Raw genomic sequence first — 22,690 nt, forward strand, 5'->3', positions numbered from 1 at the left:
AAAAATGATCTTATGCAGCTACGGAAGCCAGAGGTGTGCATGAAAAACTGGAAGCAGATGAACTGTAAAGCTGTTCGCATAATTAGTGCTAAAATGGCGAGAAGTACAGTTCAGATAATATTGCATTACTGCAAGATACCACCGACAAAACTAGCGAAAACCTTAAGAAATCTGATCACAAAATCACTCATATAGTGACTATAAATAGGGGGAGTTTCTACATTACGAAATTTAATTTATTTGTATATACAAATCAACACTAAGTCAAAGAACAAAAACGGCAATTATTAAACACTGAGGATCTTCAACTTACAAGAGTCCAAAAGCCTGCAACAACGAGCAACTTATTTGTGAATTAATCATCTGAATCCAATGATAAATCTTTAGAATAATTAACATTTGTTCTGGTTTCCATTAGACAAAATTTTTTTGATTCCCCGTCATTGCAATTTTATTAGGGAGGGGTTCAGAACTCTAGCACCATGCTATTTTTAAAGTTAAACTGGATCTTGAGGTTTCTTATTTAGCCGAATCTACCCATGAAAAAACTGGCACAGCTGTGCACATTTATCATATTATATCGACCCCGCAGTGCTTTATAAAATTTAGCTGTTTCGACAGAAACACAATTACTAAGCAGAAAGAATATAAATTTGGCAGCATGCCTTCAACAATTCAAGGGTGCGGATATCTTTATCAAGTATTATAACAGCGGCGGCAACAATAACTTCCTCCCTTCGAGTGGTGTTATCTTGCCGACGGAGCTCGTTCACAAATGTCAAGCAAATCGCGGCCTTACCGTAGGCTTATAAAGGATAAATTTTGGTTTCATCCAAAGCGCGTCACATTACGAGTTTCGCATAGGTACCACCAACCGTACTGCTGACATTACACGGATGTCTTGACATAAAAGCTGTACCGAATTCCTTCCAAGGCAATGTTTTCGAAAATTCATGGATCTATCTGATATACGCAATACAATGGTTCCAGTTAACTCTTGATTCGGCAAATTCAATGCGAATAAACAGTCTGCTTCACATAGGAGAAACTTTTGTTACCATGATACAGTGTGTTTCTTGATGGTCAACTTTGTGAGATGCAATGCAGTCTTCCGAATTTCTTGTGTGGTTTTTTCTACGCGTTTAGATCCGCATTCATAAGCGGATAACGACGGTAGAAACAAATGCTTGCCCTAGAGAAAAGTGCCGAATCAAGCTATAAGAAGTATAGAAATGTGCAGAAGACTTGGCACACGCTCGAATATAGACGAACTTGAGTTTCATACGTCTTCTTGGTGGCAGACATGTTCAGAACTCTTTTTTTCCTTCCAACAATCTTGAGCACTGTTTTTCGATCTCCACGCGCGTACGTTAAAAGCATAAAAATAAATGGAAACATTATGGACTGATTTATTACCTGGAGTCTATGACTTCTTTCACACTGGCATGCGAATATTTTCGTTGAGTGGACGACCAGTAATTCCTTCGAGTTAGGGAATCCTGCGGTTTCTTGATAAATACGCTTCGAATCGGTTGCCCTACAATGCGTCGTAATGAAGCCGCCTCAGAAAATTCTGGGAGTGTTCCTCTCTGACAGCGGCAGCTCGGATCGATCGATGCACATTGACAGTCTACCTATATCACTCTTCTTTCACACTTTGAAGGTTGCAATAGCACTTCGCGAAATTACTTTCGAGTCTGTTGCTTACCTCACGTGTCAGTCCCACTGTACACACTCTTCGTACACTTTAACAACAAAACACTTTTTAATCTCAAAACCATACCAGCAACTTGTCGCGAATAGAGCGCAGCACATGGATTTCTTCGCAGTGGTACCAACGTAAGAGGAAATAAATTTTGGTCTAAAAAGTCGCTAACAGATGGCGCCATGGTATTTCGTAGTTTGTGTATAATCATAATGCTTTTATCCTGCAAAAAATAACCTTAATCGGTATAGTAGGCAGAGATCACAATTGGTCATGCAAAAAGTTCTGTCGCCTTTGTAACATCAGTGTAAATGATCCAAAGACAATTTCGTATACTTATTAACAATATATAACTAATAATTTTTGCTCCAAAAATAAAAAAATATGTACAGTCGTAATACATAATTACCAAGTTATATGAACATACAAAATTAAAATTTCAGCACCTGTAAGGAAGAGTATAACAAAAGATACGTACAAGTTATGTTGTCCAGATTCTATAATCCATAATCTATAATAAACCTTGACAGTGCCCCTATAGGGGAGCTTGTCGTCCTTGAGCAAACAACCGCGCTTTCCATCCGCATGCAAAATTCATAAAACATCGTCGCTCTTTCAGGCAATGAGATTTTAAGCATACATTAGCACTGCTGCCTCGATTATATTACTCACGTTATTCGAGAAAACAAACACTGCCAGATAATACGTCAGGGTTGTTTGTTTTTGTACTGTCAGTTGTACGAAAGGGATTACGTTCAGTTAAAATTTTATAAACTTTCAGGCTGCAATTGTTACTGTTTGCAGTGTATCAAGTACAGCAGCAAACTGCAAAGTATTGGGTGACAGTAGTGAACTAGTGATGCAAGCTGGTAGTGAACTTTCAGTTGATGAGGCTCTGGATTTGGAGGCTGAGATTGCAGCGGAATCTAACAGTGAGCAATATGAACAAATTGAGCTTACAGATGTACAGAAAAGTACTATTGAGAGAAATCGACAAAAAGCCCTTTTGCTGAAAAAGGCGAGGGCATCAGCTCATCCGTACAGCAAAAAGTAAGTACAGGTGATATAAATATGCATGTGCGCATGTTGTGCAACTGAGATTGTTGGGCAGTAGTAGTAGTAGTAGCAGTAGGAGTAGTTTTATTCATCTGTAGATCACTTTTACAAGGATAGTGGACATGCCATGGTATTAAAATTTAAGAATAACATAAATAATGTTCTTCTGAAACACAAGTTCAGACAGTTTTTATTTTCATTTTAATTCACTTTAAAATTATCTCCAGTCCAGATCCTCCCACACTACTGTAGCAGTGAGAAAGCACTGGTCTCTTTGAATACATGTTCAACTTTTGATCTAAAATTTCTTGACAATTTCAAACACTCAGAGAAGTTAAAAACAGTCTGCCATACACTTATCAGCTTTGATGTACCATGATAAGCAATAAAAAGCTCTTAGCTCCATCTGGCTGTGAAAACTTAATGATTTCAGTAACCAGTAAGTCAATTAACAAAGAGAGATTTGAAAGTGCATGGATTTCTCTGACCTCTCTAAACTAGGCTATGTAGAGTTACACATGTAGCTTACCTGTGACACTTTATAAATTTCTTTAAGAAAAAGGTTTTGCTAAATTTAACGGGATTTTCGTTGCCTACTGTCAATATGTAATTTTAGTGTTTAACTTATAGATTTAACCTATGGTTTCAAAACTTGTTATTTAATGATCAATACATTTACTTTGTAGAGAGTAACATGCACTTATTAATAGCAAATCATATTGCCAGTATGTGCTGCTGTATAGTAATTATAATTTCAGGCAGCAATCTGTGAATTCAGTTATTAGAAGAAAGGAAGATTCGAGTTTAACACTCTATTTACAGCATGGTCATGGAACATGAACTTGCATTACAGTAGGATGGAGAAGGAAATTGGCTATGCCTTTTTCAAAGGGACCCTGCATTTGCCTGGCTGTGATTTAGGGAAGTTGCGGAAAACGTAAAGCTGAAAGGCTGGATGGGGGTTTGAACCATTGTCCTCCTGAATGCAAGTCCAGTGAGAGAATCACTGTGGTACCTTGCTCAGTTTCAGTTCTTGGATTATATATTGTGTTTGTGTTTAGTTATGTCATCCTTACGATAGCGCACAGTAGCATTACTCTGGCTACCTCTAACTTTCACGTTACAAAACTCTTCCATACATTCCTATTATTGTAAGTATAGTTTGTGTGAAACCCATGTCCTCACACACACAATAGGAGAAACATGCTAGAAATTCAATGACATCATTGGTTCATATACTTCACAAGTGATTTGAAGTTCTTTGTAGATTGTACGATCCAGGCTTTCTTATTTTTAACCAAGTCTGAAGAAACAGACATTGGTGACAATCTTTAAAATTATCAAATTTATTTGCTGTTGCGGATCCAGAATTAACTGCATTAGGTATATTGCCTATTGGTGACAAATGAAAATTTGTCTGGACTGAGACTCAAACCCAGATTTCCCTATTGTCACAAGTGATCGCCATAACCATTTGGGCCATCTGAGCACATTTTGAAAACTGACCCTAACTTCCATACGCCATACTGTCTAACACCCCATTGCTTGCAACTTTACTTGGATTCCCACCTCAGGGTTTCAAGGACCTAAACGTATGAACATATTCAACATTGGTATTAAGACTGTCTGGGCTAGAGTATCAGTCCAGCACCAGTTTTCATGTGTCGCCAAGGGGCAACATCTTCATAACAAATGCAGCTAATATCTGAAAGATTCTGCAATTGTGGAAAAAAAAATTCATAAAATCTTTATTCTATGCATGAGTTTGTTTGTATTGCAAACTTTACAATTGTAGACACTCCTTGAACGTAACCCACAGTGCATTAATTACATCTCGGAACTGTGGAACACAGTGTAATAAGTTGACAGCAACTTAACAGTTGTTTTGAGAACAGGTGGTCAAGGTAGTAAAATCATTAATGGCATGGTTTTGTGTCATGTAAGAAGACAAATGAATTCACCATGAGAGTTTTAAGGAAAGTCTGGACCAGTTACTGTGGAGGCAGGCACTTATTTGCACACATTTATCTTTGTTGAGCATGTTCATGTTTCTAGCTTCCTCCACCTTTATCAAGAAAGGTGGCATAGTTAACGGTAAGAGACTGCTCTCACATTTGGGAGATCCAGAGTGTGAATCTACATATGATCATTTGAATTAAGATCTGCTGTCATTTCCCTAAATCACTAAGCCTAAATGCTGTGATTGTTCCTTTGAAATGTACGTGCTTATCCAGTCTGAGCTTGTGCTCCTGCTGTAATGATCTTGTTCTTGAGAAGACATTACAACTTTAGTCTCCCTTACTTTCAACCAGCTTATAACTGTTACATTTGTACTGAGAACAGGATTTTGTGTTTTTCACTGTAGCAGTAGACACTGGCAGCTGCATATAAAGTTGTATCAGCACCTTGGGTCATAGTGCTATCTTTTTCAGACTGGTAACATGAGAGTGTAAATATTTCATCATATGGTTTATGATTTACAGTGAAAAGGGATCACCAGAAAAGAATACCATCAAGGTCCAAGGAACCAGATACATAGACACTGGTGGTGGCTTCCTCTTGGAGGAAAAAGCTGCTGAAGAAAATGCAAAACCAGTAAGATTACATTTTCTGTAATAATAATTCCAGTGTTTTCTTACTGACATTGGGCTCAAAATTGTTGAATGTCTATTTAAAAAAAAAAGTGAGAAGTGAAATATTAGTAAACCCGAGACAATGAAGAAGGTGCACTGTGGCAATGTTTGTTTGTACTTAGTGCATACGTTTTTCAGATAGTACTTCTTTATACATGACTGCATCATCTGTAAAAAGTCTGTTACTATTAATATTGTTTGCCAAGTCATTAAAATACAACATGAACAACCAAAGGGTCTCGGTACATTCCCCTGATGCACACCTACGTTATTTCTGCGTCTCCCCCCTCCATTCAAGATAAATGCTGCATCTTTCTCATGAAAAACTCCTCAGCTTGGTAACAATTTTTGTTTGTTATCCGATATGATAATATTTTCATTAATAAAGCATTGGTGTGGTACTGAGTCAAATGCTTTTCAAAAGATAAGAAATGTTTTATCTGCCTGACTTCCATACATATATCTCCATGACTGTCTTCATCCATAGCATTCAGGATGCCACATAAGAAGAATCTGAGTTGGGTTTTACGTGACTGATATTTCTGCTGGTTGACCTGGAGAAGGTCATTCTGTTAAGTTTGAATTCTGAATTTCCTCTAAGGTGTTACAACAAATAGATTTTAAAGACATTGGATGGTAGTTTTGTAGATCACCTTTGCTAATGTGACTGTAGAAGTTTGCATTTATGATTTGTACTAAGAACAATCTGTTGTATGTCCTCAAGACGACAAGTACCTGAAATGTATGAGAAAATCAATACAAATATTTATGGGCTAAACAAATGTAACATCAAGTGTGACTATGGTTGCTACATCTCCTTTTTGTAGTTAAGTATGACTCATGCTCTCTTCAAACTATTGGCTGAAGTTTTTTGTTCAATGGATTTATGGTATAGTATAGTTAAAAATTAGTGGAAAACACTGTGATACAAATTCTGTATATAATACGATAGGGGTCCATCAGGTCCAGGAGATGTGTTTACTTTTAACAGTCTCTCAACACCAAGGGCTGTAAATTCTGTAGCACTCTTCAGTGGTGTGAGAATTAAACTGGAGCATTACAACTGGATTTTCTTATTGCTTGCATAACTTGCATCTTATTGTTGTTAGCATTTGGAAAAGTGTGTGTAGGCATGCACTTACTCTTTATTGAATTGTTGCCATATTGCCCTCTTATCACAGTTCTATGTATCATTATTCTGATGTATTTTATTTACACGGTCATTTGTTTGAGCGTTAAGGTAATGCATTCTGATTCTGAACACTCTTTTAGTAAGGTGACACGGTTAAAACTGACTCATGTTTTAGTAGGGAGCCATACTGATATAAGCTTTCAACATTTCCTTCAATTTCTTTAGGTGAATGTTATAATGGAACAATACATCAAATTTCTTTCTTTACTGCAGTCCATTCAGTGTTTATACCATCTCTGCTAATCCCAGTACTGACGGGGCATTAAATCTAACTCTCCAGTACCCTTCTTTTAACTCGCTGAACTTGTATTTGTTCATAAAATTTGTAATAAATTATATGTGTTTTTCTTTAGTGAATGTAGAAAATTTCACCAACAGGAGGGCAATCTAATAAAGACTGTAAAATTCTGCTCTGTTTTTATGCTTTCTGAGTTTACAAACCACTTTGATTTTAAGAGAGGGCTCATTTTTATTGTGCAGCTCTGTTTTAAAACCATTAGAAATAATTTGAATTACAATTTTATCGTAAAATTCCTTCTCCCTACCTCTCCTCATTAGCTTTGCCCTGTGTACTGTTCCAATCCCCCCCCCCCCCCCCCCTCCCCCATGTGGATAAATTCAGTAAGCAGCATTTGTGCATGTGTGTTGTGACCATGAAGCAATAACAAGTTCTTCCTCCCATTTGAGGGTACAAATGTTTTCTGTATGTATTGTACAATCTAATCTCATAGAACACCATGCCTTCATGGAGCCGGTGTCATTTTATTAATGACTGAGTTAGTTCTCATAACTGAGGAATTGATGCATTAAGAGTGCATCAGAGACAAATTCAGTCGTTCAGTTTCAGCAGAAACATGGTATCTCCTAATGGTATAATTTGTTTGTTAATTTTTTACTACTTCATATAAAATGTGTTAACTATAAATTTAAAAAAATTCTGCTCTGATTTAATAAAAGCAGTTGTAGATTCATACCAGAAAGAAATATCACCTTTAAATGGTTTCTCTGCATGACATTGCAAATCTTAAGAGTCCATTGTACTAATATTTCATGCTGATGTTTGTGGCCTTGTGGTATTCATACATAGCCTTATTTGCCAGTTACATAAGCACAGTGTAGTAACTTTGTGCATTCATGTGTAAAATATTGATGATTAGAATAATCTAGTGTATGTGGTGTTTTCTGTCAGTTATAATTAAATTCAGACTTAGGTAATGAGAAATAAAATTTTCAGGTGGAACTGAAGGAAAATGTTGGACCTGTCCAGATTCCATATCGGCCAACATGTGAGGAATGTTCAAATATTTTTGATGATTCTTTTCTTTACCAGTCATTTGAGTATCCTGTCTGTGATGGATGCAGGTATCATCTCTTAATTTGCACATATGCTTATCTGTGTTATAGATTAGACTAAATGTGAGTGAAAGTAAATCATTGGGAAATTGTTTTGATAAAAGTCTAAATCGTGGCCAGTGGCATATTTACTTGTATCATGAATAATGTTGTTGGGCGCAAGGTATGACGAGCAGGAAAGAGGTTGTGTCAGCTGTTGTGTGTACACAGCCTGTGAGAGAGCAGTGGGCAGACAACAAGTTTTGAAGGAACATTGTCACATTCTCACATTAGTATATCACAGCATGCAAAATTGTAACACATTCAGAAGAAACAGGCAAATATTTTGACAGCCAATGTAACTTAATTTAAACTGTCCTCTTATGTCCCAGCTTAATCATAGCCTTGTAATTGATAACAAATTCAGAAAAAAAAACAGTAAAATATTTGCGACAGCAGCAACAAAGAGAATGGTTTCTCTTTTGTCGCTAGAAATTTGTTGCCTCATTTCTCACCTGTCATTAGTTACTTGAAAGTATCATCCCATTAACTACATGAAATAGACTTGTATGTGCAGTAGAGAAACGTTGCTGTGACAGCCGCTGGCCTCGGTCTAGACTTTTTTATCTGGTAGTACAAAATCAGTTTTTACTAACATGTCATTGAATCTTAGTCTGTGCACCCTATTGCAAAATGTCTCCAATTTCCTTTCTCCCATAATCACAACAGTTGAAGGGGTAATTCCTTCACTTGTTGTTTTTTTTCCTCAAACTATTTGAGACTGAACACATGTTCCATTTATAATGGTGTCATATTGATAAGATGTTAAACTATTAAAGGCAGTTTTTACTAGGGAGTATATTGTAAGTTGATAATGTTCACTGTAAATTATCAACATCATTTGAAGTTTTTGCTTGGATTTTAAACAATGTATTGGCAATAAATTTGCTAACATTGTGAATTCCAAAGAAAACTTGTATTGGGCATAAGCTCGGCTGTATAACAGACTGTTTGTTTCTAGGGACAGAGATGACAAGCATTCTCTCATTACTCGGACAGATGCAAAAAATGAATACCTGCTGAAGGATTGTGATCTGGATATGAGAGAGCCCCCTCTGAAATTCATCATGCGCAAGAATCCTCATAATATGCGATGGGGTACAATGAAGCTTTATCTTCGACTTCAGGTAAGGCCTACTTAAAAATATGCCATTATGGGTACTGTCACACAACATTGATTGGTAGGAAACCTAACAAAGCATACAAGAATTGAGAGGTTGAACTTCATGCAATAATAAATGAAAAGAAACAATTTATGTTTATTTCTTGAGTTGTTGACTGACTATATAGAATAATCCAAATCCAGCTTTCATTTTCTGAAAAAAAAAAAAAAAAAGGTCATATTACCTGATCAATTCTACATGTACTACGATCACCGTGTTTGCCAATGCATTAGCATTAGCAGTAGCTTAGCTATCAATACATACATAAGTTGTTTGATGATGCAGTTATCGAAAAATTAGAAATTTTTGAAGCTAAATTACTCAGCACTTTTGTATTCTCAGCTACTTGTTCTGATGATATGTCATAGGTTTTTCCATTTCAGTGGGTAAGCACTGTTGTGTCCGTAGTGAGATACATTTCCAGTATTGTCTGCCATTTGTGTTAATGTGTTCAAGTCATCAGTGCACATTGCTGGGAACTTCTATGTATCTGCCATGAGATAAAAGTCATATATTGTAGTCAATACAGCAGTTCCAACAAATATGCAGCACTCTCAATCTAACTGAGTGGAGGTGCTTTTTCCATGTTTCTCCATTTCTAATAATTTTTCTAATCATTTAGCCTTTCACTGAGATAGTCAGCTAATCAGTGCTTTGTTGATTGCATTATATTTGTCTTAGCTGTTGTGATGCTGGTATACCCGGTATAATTGAGGGTGGTTGCAACATAGATGTATTTCATCTCATCACATGGTATTGTTATATTGTAACCACAGTCAAGTCCAGATCTGATAGCAGGGTCATCAGTGATGGGAAATACTTGCCACTGAAAGGATGTTTATTACTGACACCTATGAACAAACAGAACAGAACTCATTCTTCACAGTGTGTGCTGCTGTTTATTCAGGCAAGGAATATTCCAGCATTTGCAAACATTGCAGCTACAAGAAATCTTGAGAATATTCTAGAAATAATAAATAACTAGATAACATGTACAACAGTGTAGGAAAAGGCAGATTGCTACTTACAGTAAAGACAACACATCAAATTGCAGAGAGACACAATTAAGACACCCACATAAAGCTTTCGGCCACAGCCTTCATCAGTGAAGAGAAAAAAAACCACACACACACACACACACACAGTAGCAAGCACATCTAATAGCGCACATGACTGCCAGCTCCAGCATCTCGGGCTGGAATGCAACGTCACATGGGATGCAAGCAGCAATCTGGAGGGAGCAAGAAGGGGAAGGGATAGTAGTGTACAGGTGGGGAGAAAGACAAATGCTGTCTGGTGGAGAGTGCAGGGACTAGGCTGCCAACAAGTGCAGTGTCGGGAGGTTGTGGGGCAGGGTTGTGGAGGAAAAAAAGGAGCAAAAAAGGAGGTGAGCAGGGAAAGACAGGTGGATGTGTTGGCAGAGGGCAGCAAATAAATGGGGTGGGAGATGAGAATGGGGTAAAGATGCTAGGATGGTAGAGGCAGAAAATGTTGGGTGGAGGGTGTGGGGACAGTATGTTACTGTAGGTTGAGGCCAGGATAATTACGGAAGCAGAGAATTTGTTGTAAGGATAACTTCCATCTGCGCAGTTCAGAAAAGCTGGTTGTGGAGGGAAGGATCCAGATGGCTCGGGTAGTGAAGCAGCCATTGAAATCAAGTGTGTTATGTTCAGCTCAATGTTGTGCCACGAGGTGGCTCTTGGCCACAGTTTGGCAGTGGCTGTTCATCCTGGTGACCAGCTGATTGATAGTCATACCAATATAAAAAGCTGGGCAATGATTGCAGCAGAGCTGGTAAACAACATGGCTGCTTTCACAGGTGGTCCAGCCCCTGATGGGGTAGGATAAACCTGTGGCAGAACTGGAGTAGGAAGTGCTATGTGGGTAGATTGACCACATTTTGATCTATATTTTCCATGGGGATATGATCCCTGTGGTAAGGGGTTGGGATTGAGAGTGCCATAGGAATGGACAAGGATGTTGTGGAAATTGGGTGGGCAGTGGAACACACTTTAGGAAGGGTGGGAAGTATCTTGGGTAGGATGTCCCTCATTTCAGGACTTTTATTACCTATCATTGTGCACTGAAATGAGGGAGGTCCTACCCGAGATATTTCCCACCCCTCCTGAAGTGGTGTTCCGTTGCCCACACAACCTATGCCACTCCCGATCCCAACCCCTTGCCACAAGGGTCATATTTCTGTTGAAGACCCAGGTGCAAAAGCTGTCCAATACATCCACCCAGCACTTCCTATTACAGCCTTTTCACAAGTTAATCCTACCCCATCAGGGACTGGACTACATGTGAAAGCAGCCATGTCATTTACCAGCTCTGCTGCAATTATTGCACAACTTTTTGTATTGGTATGATTACCAACCACCTGCCCACCAGGATGAGAGGCCACTGCCTAACAATGGCCAAGAGCAAAGCAGACCACCCTGTGGCACAATGTGCAGCTGAACACAACACACTTGATTTCAATGGCTGCTTCACTGCCCAAGTCATATGGATCCTTCCCTCCACCACCAACTTTTCTGAACTGCATAGATGGGAGTTAACCTTACAACACATTCTCTGGTCCCGTAATTATCTCGGCCTCAACTTATGGTAACATACCGTCCCTAGACCCTCCACCCAACAGTTTCCACCCCCTCCATCCTGTGGTCTCCTCCCTATTCTCATCTCCCGCCCTGTCTATTTTCAGCCCTCTGCCAATGTATCTGCTCATATTTCCACACGCCTCTCCTTATTTGCTCCTTCTTTTCCCCACGCCTCTCCTTATTTGCTCCTTCTTTTCCCCCATCTATCTGTCCGGCAGCTTCCTGATGCTGCATCTGCTGGCAGTGTTACTCCTTGCACACTCTGTCAGACAACTTTCGTCTCTCTCCCCACCCATACACTGCTACCCCTTCCCCTTCTGCGCCTCCTCCAGATGTGACGCATTCCAGCCCAAGATGCTGCAGTTGGCGGTCGTGTGTACATGAGGGGTGTGTGTGCGTGTGTGTGCGTGTGTGTGTGTGTGTGTGTGTGTGTGTGTGTGTGTGGTGTGTTTAATTGTGCCTGTCTGCAACTTGACGTTTCTTCTTTACTGTGAGTAGCAAAATTTGTCTTTCCTTACATTGTTGGTATTCCTACCTGGAGTTTCCATTGTTTGATTAAATAACATGAATTTGTTAGATCAGATTAGAGTTAGGGACCTGCAGCACACCAGCCAGTGTCACTACCCTCTACTCTACCTCGCAAGCAGCACGGTTCAAGGCATTCCTCCCTCTCCTGGAGAAACAGTAGCTTGCTGTTTTAGAAGTTTTCGTATGACCGTCTGTATTGGAGCACTGCAGGGTCCTCGTGTTAGAGTCATGTTGTCGCATCTTCTTCACTGTGATGAGCATCGAAGGTAGCCACTCCCGCTGAACCTCATTCAGTGAGTCTTAAGTTTCCTTGAACCAGGAGGCTCCTACAATTGAGCTGTGTCTCAGGACTGTAGGTCATCTGGAGAACATGGATGATGTCTGCCCTTTTGTCCTCTTGATGAAGGACAATAAACCTCGACTTCATGAGTGGCATACAACAAGCAACAATGTATGTGGCAGGCCCCAAAGTAGTTTAGTAACCTTTCTGATAATCTCACTGTTCACAAAGGTATAAAAATCCATATCATGTCTACCAGGATGTATATCACTGGTTGATGCTTGGCATCATGGTATTCCTTACAGTGACTCGCATAATGTCTAGTGGATCAGTAGAGGCCTGCCCTATGATATCTGCATGGGATTCTGGCTAGAGTTTTTGCGGTCCCAGGTGACCAGATTTTGGAACCTTGTGAAAATTTTGGGGTCTTGCATAAAGTTGTTGAAGTTTTTGAGGATGATTTTCTATTTGATAAGGAAGGGATTTTTCAAGACAACTTGCACCTCCCCCCCCCCCCCCCTCCCACACACACACACACACACACACACACACACACACACACATTAGTGTGGAATTTTGTAAATAGATTAAATAACATGAAATATTCCTAAGAGGTGCACTCAGCTTTCACGTAGGTTTTACACCTGTCTCTTACAGCCTAATAAATTAGCTGTGATGTAGTGATGTGTCAATACAGGCCCCTTTGTAGTGTGATAGTGTAAAGATTCTGACAGCCGCTTCATTCTTTTCTGACTTGGTTGTGAAAGAAGCAGAGGAAATTTGTCAGGGAATGAAATTAATGGTTTGAGAGAGAAGTTACAATATGGATATAACTTGTCTTTGCAAGTTAATCAAATCCAAGCCCTCATTATAGTGCCACTTTCAACCACATTTCTAATTCTGAACATGGTTCAAGTGCCTCTAGAAGGTTTTGTTCCTTGCACAGAAAATGTGTCTGAACTCTATGTGTCTGTGATTGTGAGCTGTTTTGGAGTGACTGATAGATTTAAATGTATGAACTTAAGTGCTGTTACTGCATTTAGTCACTTTATACAAAAATAGCCAAAATATCAGTAGAAGAACTGGAGTTGCTGAGGTTGCAGGCCTAAACCTTTGTGGCTATACTATGCTTAGTATCCTGCACAAATAGCAATTGGATCATATGGTGCCTACACTAGCGATGAGGAATGTCATTTTAGTGATTTTCTTAAAAACCCCTCAGTGATAAAAAGTCAAATGGCTTCTAAGCTATCTCAGAGGAACTATAATTTTTTAACTAAAATTCTTCAAAGAAGAAGAGCAGCACCACATAATTGTATATAGAAATATAGATTCTGCACAACACATTTATAATAAAATTTATGATCAAGTAATGAGGAGTAATGTGTTAGACTTAAGTGACTGGTTGTTGTTGGTAGACAACATGAACACTGTGCTGAAACTCGTCAAAGGGCAGAAGGTAGATTTATAGTTTGCATATGGCTGCATATTCATCCTCTGCAAGTAGTAGTAGCAGCAGCAGCAGTATACTTGTCCATGTACCATACTGTATAATTATATTAGATTTGTCATAATTATATTTGACATGTTAGGGAGGAAACACCATGAATGTGATTAAGAAATAAGAAAGTGGAAAGAGGTGGAAGAAAATCAGTAGGAGGGTTTATCTTCTTTACCTCTTTCCTCATAGTTTCTGATTGTTCCATTCATTCCACTTCTCATTTATTTTCCTGCTAATCAATCTTTACTTCTCACTCTTACCTTCCATCATATCTGAACTGAAGCTTGGACAGTGCTTACCACTGATCTCTACCTAGTGTAGAGATAAGTAATGCTTATCAATGTACTATCTGTTTTCTTCTAATCTATCTTTCATTTTCTTCATCCTCATACAGGTGGGTCCGTCTCGACTTGAGATATGAGTAACCTGCCACTGCTTTTAAAATATTCCCAAATCCATCCTTCTTTTCTCCCTGAGGAATGAACTAACAGTTCCAAAAGCTAGGTATTGTTTTTCTACTTTTAAGTGTGTGTATTGGCAGCCCATTTCATCATTCATTCATTCCTTCAGTCATTCATTGTGTTTTTGTAAATTATATCCAGAACAACAACACTCGGAGACATGGAATAGATTGATGCACAAACCCTGAAGAAGCAGAAAGATGGGGAGATTAAAAGACATAAATTTTGAAAAGTCCTCATTGTATTCTCTTTAGTATTGCATAAAGCAAACTTTCACTTTTTAAAATTTCACTTTAAATTGTATTCACAATTAAGTGTGGCTCATTGGAGTACAAATGCTTATCCTATCTCTCACGTTTTTTATTGCATGGAAAATGTCAAGTTGCTCTGTAATTCAAATATTAAGCAGTATGTCCTGCAGTAGCTTAGTGATAAGGTGACACATAGCCTAGGGAAGCCTGGAGCAAACCACCTCCAATAATGTGATATCTAGCAGAGCAGATCAGCTGTATAGTTGCTGATACCCTGTCTATCCTCTATCATAAGGATAGTATTGCTTCTTGGTCTGTGGGCACATGAGAAGCAATGCTCAGCTTAAAAAGGCTCAGGACACACACACACACACACACACACGTATTGTCTTCTTTGAGTCAGAAAAAGCAATTGACAGGGTAGTCTGGTGACAGCTTTTTATGATGCTGAAAGAGAGAGTGGCATAAAGTATAAGGACAGAACAGTAGTGCAGAGACTGTAGAGAAAAGAGGTAGCTGTGATAAGATGTGGAGAACATAAAGAAGAACCTACAATAAGCAGAGTACTACAGGAGTGCTCACTCTCTCCTGTCTTGCTCAATGGATACATTCAGGGGACGTCAGAAGAAGTCGGGGATAAAGTTGGAGCTATATAAAGAATTAAAGACTATGGTAAGGAACTAGAAATGTTGAGACTTACTAATAATATCACAGTGTTAAGTGAAGACACAGAACAATTCAAAGTGATGCTGGTCCAGATGGAAACCACCCTCCGCTCTCCCTATAACACAAAAATTAATAAAGCTAAAACAAAAATTGTAGTCGCAAGTTAAAAAACACTGTTGCTCAATGCTCATTGAACAATGAGGGACTGGAGATTATCAAATCCTTCACCTATCTAGGGAGTAAAATTACATCAATTTTTTTTTCCTCTAAGGAAAAAGAGAAGTCTTTTTACATCGTGCTGCATAACCAAACATCTGGAGAAAGGCCTCATAAAGATGTTTGTTTCAAGTGTACTGCTGTACAAAAGTAAAACATGGATGCTCAGAGAAAAACACGAAATAATAACCTTTGAGATATGGTGCTATTGCAGAATGTCTGGGTAGACACGGTTTGAATGAAGAGGGGCTCCACAGAATGGAGGAAGAAAGTCATGTCTTTGGAAGCATATCCAACACAGAGGAGACACACGGTTCAGCAATCTGCTGAGACATGATGGTGTCATTAGAAGATTATTGAAGGAACACAGAGGTGAAGAACACGAGGCAGGCCCAGTTTAGAATGTATCAGCCTTATCATGGAGGTTACCAGCTGCACTACCTGTACTGCTCTCGAGAGGAAGGCAAAAGAAACTGCCACCAACCAACCTGATGGTTGAAGGCCTGAGAAGAAACTCGATTGTTGAAATTGTTAATGGAAGATAAGTCCCTTTTAGTCTGTGAAATGAATGGTAACTGGAAGCAGGAGGAGACTTGAACCATATGCTGGTCTTGGTTCTTACAGCATATTGTTCGTTTTTCTCTGAGTGCATTTAAGGAACAATGAGAAATCAATCAAAACTATTCAGCTATGAATAGTTAGAGATTGTGACAAAGCTCATACATGGATGTTTATAACTCAGTGCTGATGGTATCCTCATTAAATATTGTCTGTTCTCCATTTATCAAGTTTCTTATTGACAATAGTAAACAGGTTCAAATGGATGTAGGTTGCAATATTTAGGCAGAGATAAAAAGGCTTACACAGGATGAACTAGTGTGAACACTGTATCAACCAGTCTTTGGACTGAAGACGATGTTGACGACGACGACGACGACAACAGCAACAACAACAACAACAACAATAATAATGATGATGATGATGATGATGATGATGATGATATGATGATGATGATGATGATGAAGAAGCCTTCATGGAGTTACTAATGCAGTGGAATGAACTGGTTCATAGTCAGTATCCCTGCAAGGATATTATTCCTATATTTGATAAATTTTTACACTCTGTCACCAATGCCACAACAACCCAGAGTCTTAAAGCAGTAATGCCCTCAAAACATAAAGCCACTGCACTATAACCACCTCACCTCAAGGCCTATTCAGTTGTGTGGTCATGTGATTTTCTTGACAGGCCACTGTACAATTTAGCTTTCTCTTTTTGTCTATCCAGAAAGATATACTCCGCTTGACATGCAACAAACGTCAAATAGATATGAAGTGTAATAGATGCTTGATATGAAAGTGAATAGCATTTCAGCACAATTGCAGAAAATAGGTAGGGGTAATGCCACCTCATTCTGTGTACAATGAATGATTGTGCAATAGATTTCTCTTTTAGGAATTATGTTTGAACGTTGTTTGTTTTGTCTAAAAATTAGAAACATCTATCAACACTTGTTGGAATTCAACAGTGGCAGAACTGTGGTCTATCGACACCACAGTGCATCATTCTGTGATACTGCTGCTTGTGTAGTTAGAGGTACAGTGACTGTTGTGCGGATCTGGAACTGACAGGATTAAGAGGGACATACTTGATGCCACGCAGGATCTCTTTGATCCCATGCAATTAGGACCTGGGAGAACAGGCATATTCTTCACTTGGCAATGCAGGATAATACCACAATAACACCTTGCAGGATAATACCACAATAACACCTTACAGGATCATACCACAATAACACCTACCCTGAGTCAGAAAATCAGAAAATGTGCTCATTTTTAAAACCCGTGTATCCACACGGATTGATGAGATCTGTAACACCTGAGACTGTCCATACAGTGAGAATTGTTGTGGCTTCTCTTTAAGTGAGATCAGAGAAAGACAGGCCCATGTTTTGTACCCATCCACAACAGTACACACATGAGTGGCACCATGAGTTCCAGTCCTGTGTACAGCATCATAATAGATGTCTTATGTGTGAAGGCTTCCAAGAGAATGAATGTTCCCAGAACACATTCCTCACTACCACCGCAACCACCACCGCTGTCAACATGCAAATAAAGCGCCTGGTGTGGTAGTATGGGCTGCCATTTGGTAGACAAGATAGTCACCTCTGTTTAGCATAGCTGGTAATTTGGGCAGCAGCTGTCTCTGTAAGGTATCCATGACATCTTTCGACAAGATTATGCAAGACCAGAAGTTGCTTGTGCTATCCTGACCCATCTCAATACAGAGGGTATCAACAATGTAGGAAAAGACGTATTGCTATGTACCAAGAAGAAGACATGTCAAACAGAAGGTGTTAGACTGTTGTTCTGCCCAGCATGTTCTCTGTATCTCTCATCCATTGGAAACATGAGTTGCTGAGAGACTGACATGTCACCTCTTGCCAGCTCCTGTGATTGATGAACTATGGCATAGAGCTAAAACAGCATGGAATGAACAGGTGAGGCATTTTCCAAATGGTATGGTCTCATCATTGCTGTACCTCAGTATCATGGTGCAAACACAAGAGCAAGGGGCCAGACGTGCTGTAGAGGATGCCATGGACCCTTCAGGACCTGCAAGTTGTGTTGTGGAGGGGGGAGGGGTGCACACTGCATGTCTACAGAACTTCTGAGGAGTTTCATGGAGAGTATCACAAAGTAGTCAGTTATCGCGTATCTGTTGGTGAGCACAGTCCTTCATGGTTCTTTGGCAAGAATATGGCAATGGAAATATTTGTTGTACTGTATTTGTTAGAATGTGGATTTATTGCTTTAGTTAGCTTTTAAAATTAGACTGAGGTTGAATGGCTTGCCTGTACATATTTTCAGGAAGCAGAAATTTCGTGTACTGCTCATAGACACATTTAAAAATAGAAAAAAAACTATACATAGCTTTCAGAACTGTTAGATTCTTTCTTGTGGAGGAAAGGAGGTTACATATTTGGAAGGATGGGATTTTTTTTTCCTATTCGTAAAATGTAATCTGTTACTTTTTTGCCTGACATTTTTGTTCTCCATTTCCTCATATGAATGTTTTAGAAACATATTCTTTGAAGGTAATATGAGGGGTGTGTGTGTGTGTGTGTGTGTGTGTGTGTGTGTGTGTGTTTTGTTTGCTTGCTTATTTTGGTAGGCATGGAAGAATTACTGTTGCTGCTGTAACTACGAATTTTGAGTGTGTGCTGCTTCATGTTTCGCATGTAAAGTTTGTGCTTGATTCAGCCACTAGAGGCCACCTGGCCTGCTAATACGATGCCTCCCGTTGGAACAAATGAATATATAAGCTGGAGCGCAAGACTCCACTTGCCACTTGTGTATTGATAATTGTGTTATACCTTGTCTTCCATGTGGGTGTACTGTTCGAGCAATAAATGGCAGTGTTCTTGGGTTAGAACACTTTTTGGCGATGAGTAAGGTACTCGGCTCTACGTGTTCCACTTCAGTCATTAGTCCTTTGAGTCTAATTCCCATGGAGGCAGTGCTTAAATCTCTTCTCGAGCATCAGCAGGTTGGCAGTTGTTATTTCCAGTTTAACGACTACATTGGCACAACCTGCAGCCCTGCCAACAACATACCCACTGCCGTTCCCTGCGTACGGCTTTGCAGCAAAAGATGGGGACACTTACGAAAAATGCCTGCAGCAACATTTCCAGGCATTTGGAGTAAAAGACGTAACCTTGTGCAAGGGCCTTTTTTTGTCATGGATTTTAGCTCATGGGTATTAGTTGTGTCAGCTCACCCCCTTACAAGAACCTTCAGATGTGTGAGTTAATTTCTACCTATCACTGTAAACTTACTCACATTATTGCTGTTTGTGAGGAATTTTGCCCTTGCCAAAAGTGGCCAAAGCAATCATGCAGGGCATGGGCAGGAGAACTACAGGGACTTAACCATCGTTGTAATTTTGTGATAAATGTTCATGAGAAATCCTATGCCGATCAGATGGTCATGATGCTGTCATACATTTTGCTCCCAATTGTGAAAATCCTATGCTTGTGGAAATATTGAATGTAGCTCAGTCATTTGAAGTTACACGGGCTGCAGGTACTAAGAGAGAAGCCTGTTCCGAAGTTTCAGAAATCAGTTCCTTTCATCCCTCCCAGCTTTAAACCAGTTCTCAAGGGAATGTAGACACTATTGCAGCAGTCCAGCAGACATATCAGCATCATGGTGTTCATGACAACAACAGTCCGCAGCCTTCTACACTCTGCCTTCGTCCCCATAGTGCTTAATTCAACATGAACAGATCACATGGCCCAAGCACTGGGCTACGTGTAATATGTACCCTAAGACAGGACACACTGCTTCTGTATATAACTCCTTTCCATATCTGAGTGAGAATGAGACGAACATGGATTTGAACAGTGTGTCGGCAGTGGGATATGAACAGTGTGTCAGCAGTGACAGTGACTCAAAATGAGTTCTACATTGATGTGCGTGTGTTTAACAAATCATTGAAAATGCAAGTGGACATGGCGGCAGCAGCAGCACCATTGGTGAATTGTCAGATTTACGTGAATTTTAGTTTCTCCCCTTATGAGTTCAGTGTTGTGGAGGCTGGTGAGTTATAACAAAACAAAATATTCCCATTGTTGGACAGTTTTTTGCACCTGTGACTTACGAGACTGTGATTCATTCCTAGTAGTGGACAATGCTTACACTAAAAATCAGTTTGGTTTGTGCACTTGTAAACCTCTGGATTTTCCATTGATGATGAAGTGCATTTGGTTTCTGATCAAGTTCCATAGCAACAATTAGCTGCTCTCTCTCTGTTTTCTACAGTACTGGGTTGTGCACCTGAATTTCAGGCTCATATTATGATGAAACAGTCTGCCTGCCCCTGTTGTTTCTGGGCCCGCAGAATTAGGTAGTCTTCAGTCCCTTGATGTTACTCAACCTATTCCAGTGAATGCTCAGCACCACTGGTAATAGTCAAAAAACCTACCAGTAAACTGGGCCTTTTTGGTGACTTCAAAAAATCTAATAATGCACAGTCAGTCATTGATACCTATTTTTTGCTGCACCCTGATGAGCTGTTAGCAAAATTATTTGGGGGCCCATTATTTTCAGAGATGGTCCTGGCAGAGGCATATTTACAGCTGCCGCTCGATGAGTAATCTAAACACCTTCTAGTTACCAATACACCATTTGGGCTTTATCAACGCCAGCATTTGCCTTTTGATGTGGCAAGTGCACCAGCTATTTTTCAGCGCTTTTTAGAGCAACTTATTGCATCAGTTCCAGGCTGTGTCATCTATTTTGATGACATAGTAGTGTCTGGTGCCTCTACAGAGAACATTTGCAGAACCTTCGTGCTCTGTTTTATGTTTCACAGTCTGTGGGACACAGTATTTCATCCATCCATCATTTATTTGGTTTTTGAAACATCGCATGCTGACATTAAACGATACGTCATGTCCATCAAGGAATTACAGGCATTTTTAGGCAAAATTATGTACTACTACAAATTCATACTGGAAGCTGCTGCTGTGGCACAACCACTCCATGAATTATTACGTAAAAAATTTCCATTCCACTCATCACGTAGGCTTGTGACCAGGTGTTGAAATCTAAACTCCAGTCGGCTCTTTGTTTGGTTAATTTTCGTCTGGGCCATCACCTTGTGTTAGCAATGAATGCACCTCAATTTGGTCTTGGCACCATCCTTGCTCATAGTCAAGAGATGGTTCTGAATGCCCTATTGGATATGCCTCTAAGTCCTTAAATTCAGTGCCACAGTATTGTTCTCAGATAGAGAACGAGGCTTTTGTGATCGTGTATGCTCTAAAAGTATTTCACATTTTTCTATACAGGTCTGAGTTCCACTTTATCACAGATCAGAAACAACTGGTGTCTCTTTTTAACCCTTTGGCATCCTTGCTGGACAAAGCTGCAAATCACTTACTGCAGTGGTCTCTTTCCCTGTCTTGATACAATTAAGAGATACATTTCTGACTGTGAAATGCAACTCGCAAATGTAGACTGCCTTATCGTATTTGCCAATGGGTTGGGATCCTGTGTTTGATAAAAAGAAATTACTTTGTTTTCATGTAGACGTGGAAGCTCGAAATGTTGTTGATGATTTTCCAATTACTAGCACTAAAATTGCAGCCACAGATATTGTTTTAAATAAAGTTGTTTGTTTAGTGCAACACAACTAGCTGGACCAACCTCTGGTCTCTGCTTCTGATCCTTTGAGAACTCATTTTGCATTAAAAAATCGTCTTTCTGCTTGGGACAAAGTGCTACTATCAGCTACAGAGAAACCACTCCTAGGGTTGTAGTCCCTTCCTCCCTTTTGCGCGAGGTTATGCATTTGTTACATGTGGACCACTAGGGTGTGTCATGTACAAAAGCATTAGCATGCTGATATGTTGTTTAGCCAGCCATTGATGGGGAAATGGTGTGAGTTGTTGCAGCTCGACGACAGTGTGCTACCCTTCAGGTTGCTCCCCGTGTTTCTTCGTCACCCTGGCCAGATCTACAGCAGCCTTGGGAACAAATTCATGTAGATTTTGCAGGGTCTTTTTCAGTTTCCACTTACGTGTTGTAATTTATGCTTTTCTAAGTTTCCATATGTTATGAGTTGTCTGCCTACTTCTGCGGTGGCACCAATTTCCACTTTGTCAGAAATTTTTGCAGTGGAAAATCTTCCATATATGTAGGATACTGGCAATGGCCCCGAGTTCATATGTCAGGAATTTGAAGATTTTTGTAAAAAAAAAACTGGTGTTCACCATATCACAGCTCTTTCTTTCCACAGTCAATCAAATGGGGAAGCCAAATGACTAGTACAAAAATATAAGACTCAGATGAAAAACTATGTTTTGGATGTGTCACCGGAAGTAGCTCTCGACAGGTTCCTCAGTTCTTACAGGTTCACCCCTGCTGGTGATAAGAGCCCGGCAGAGTTGTTGCACGGTCGTCAGCCGTGGACTCTACTACATCTGCTTGGGCTGATGCTTGGCCGCCTGCTGGCATTGGCACCACAATGTTTCCATA

At 39.6% G+C, this 22,690-nt stretch overlaps 2 protein-coding genes across 7 annotated transcripts in view; one reads left to right on the plus strand and one right to left on the minus strand.

Moving 5' to 3' along the window:
* The window catches only part of LOC126483630 (uncharacterized), a 497,523-nt gene extending 495,714 nt beyond the window's left edge, over positions 1-1,809 (minus strand). For 2 of the 6 annotated variants that reach the window (XM_050106683.1, XM_050106679.1), the window contains exon 1: positions 1,417-1,807. The gene's annotated coding sequence lies outside the window, so the exon portion shown is untranslated. Of the gene's footprint in view, positions 1-1,416 lie in introns of all 6 variants that reach the window. The other 4 variants (XM_050106684.1, XM_050106680.1, XM_050106681.1 and 1 more) reach the window with 4 other exon arrangements.
* A 355-nt stretch (positions 1,810-2,164) lies between these two features.
* LOC126484149 (DNA repair protein complementing XP-A cells) overlaps positions 2,165-22,690 on the plus strand; it is a 37,627-nt gene continuing 17,101 nt past the window's right edge. The window contains exons 1-4 of the mRNA XM_050107547.1: positions 2,165-2,755; positions 5,245-5,356; positions 7,821-7,948; positions 8,940-9,105. Coding sequence (XP_049963504.1) covers positions 2,565-2,755; positions 5,245-5,356; positions 7,821-7,948; positions 8,940-9,105 — 597 coding nt within the window. The 5' untranslated portion in view covers positions 2,165-2,564. The remainder of the gene's footprint in view (positions 2,756-5,244; positions 5,357-7,820; positions 7,949-8,939; positions 9,106-22,690) is intronic.

The sequence above is a fragment of the Schistocerca serialis genome, chromosome 6 (genome assembly GCF_023864345.2).
Source record: "Schistocerca serialis cubense isolate TAMUIC-IGC-003099 chromosome 6, iqSchSeri2.2, whole genome shotgun sequence".
Classification (NCBI taxonomy): Eukaryota; Metazoa; Arthropoda; class Insecta; order Orthoptera; family Acrididae; genus Schistocerca; species Schistocerca serialis.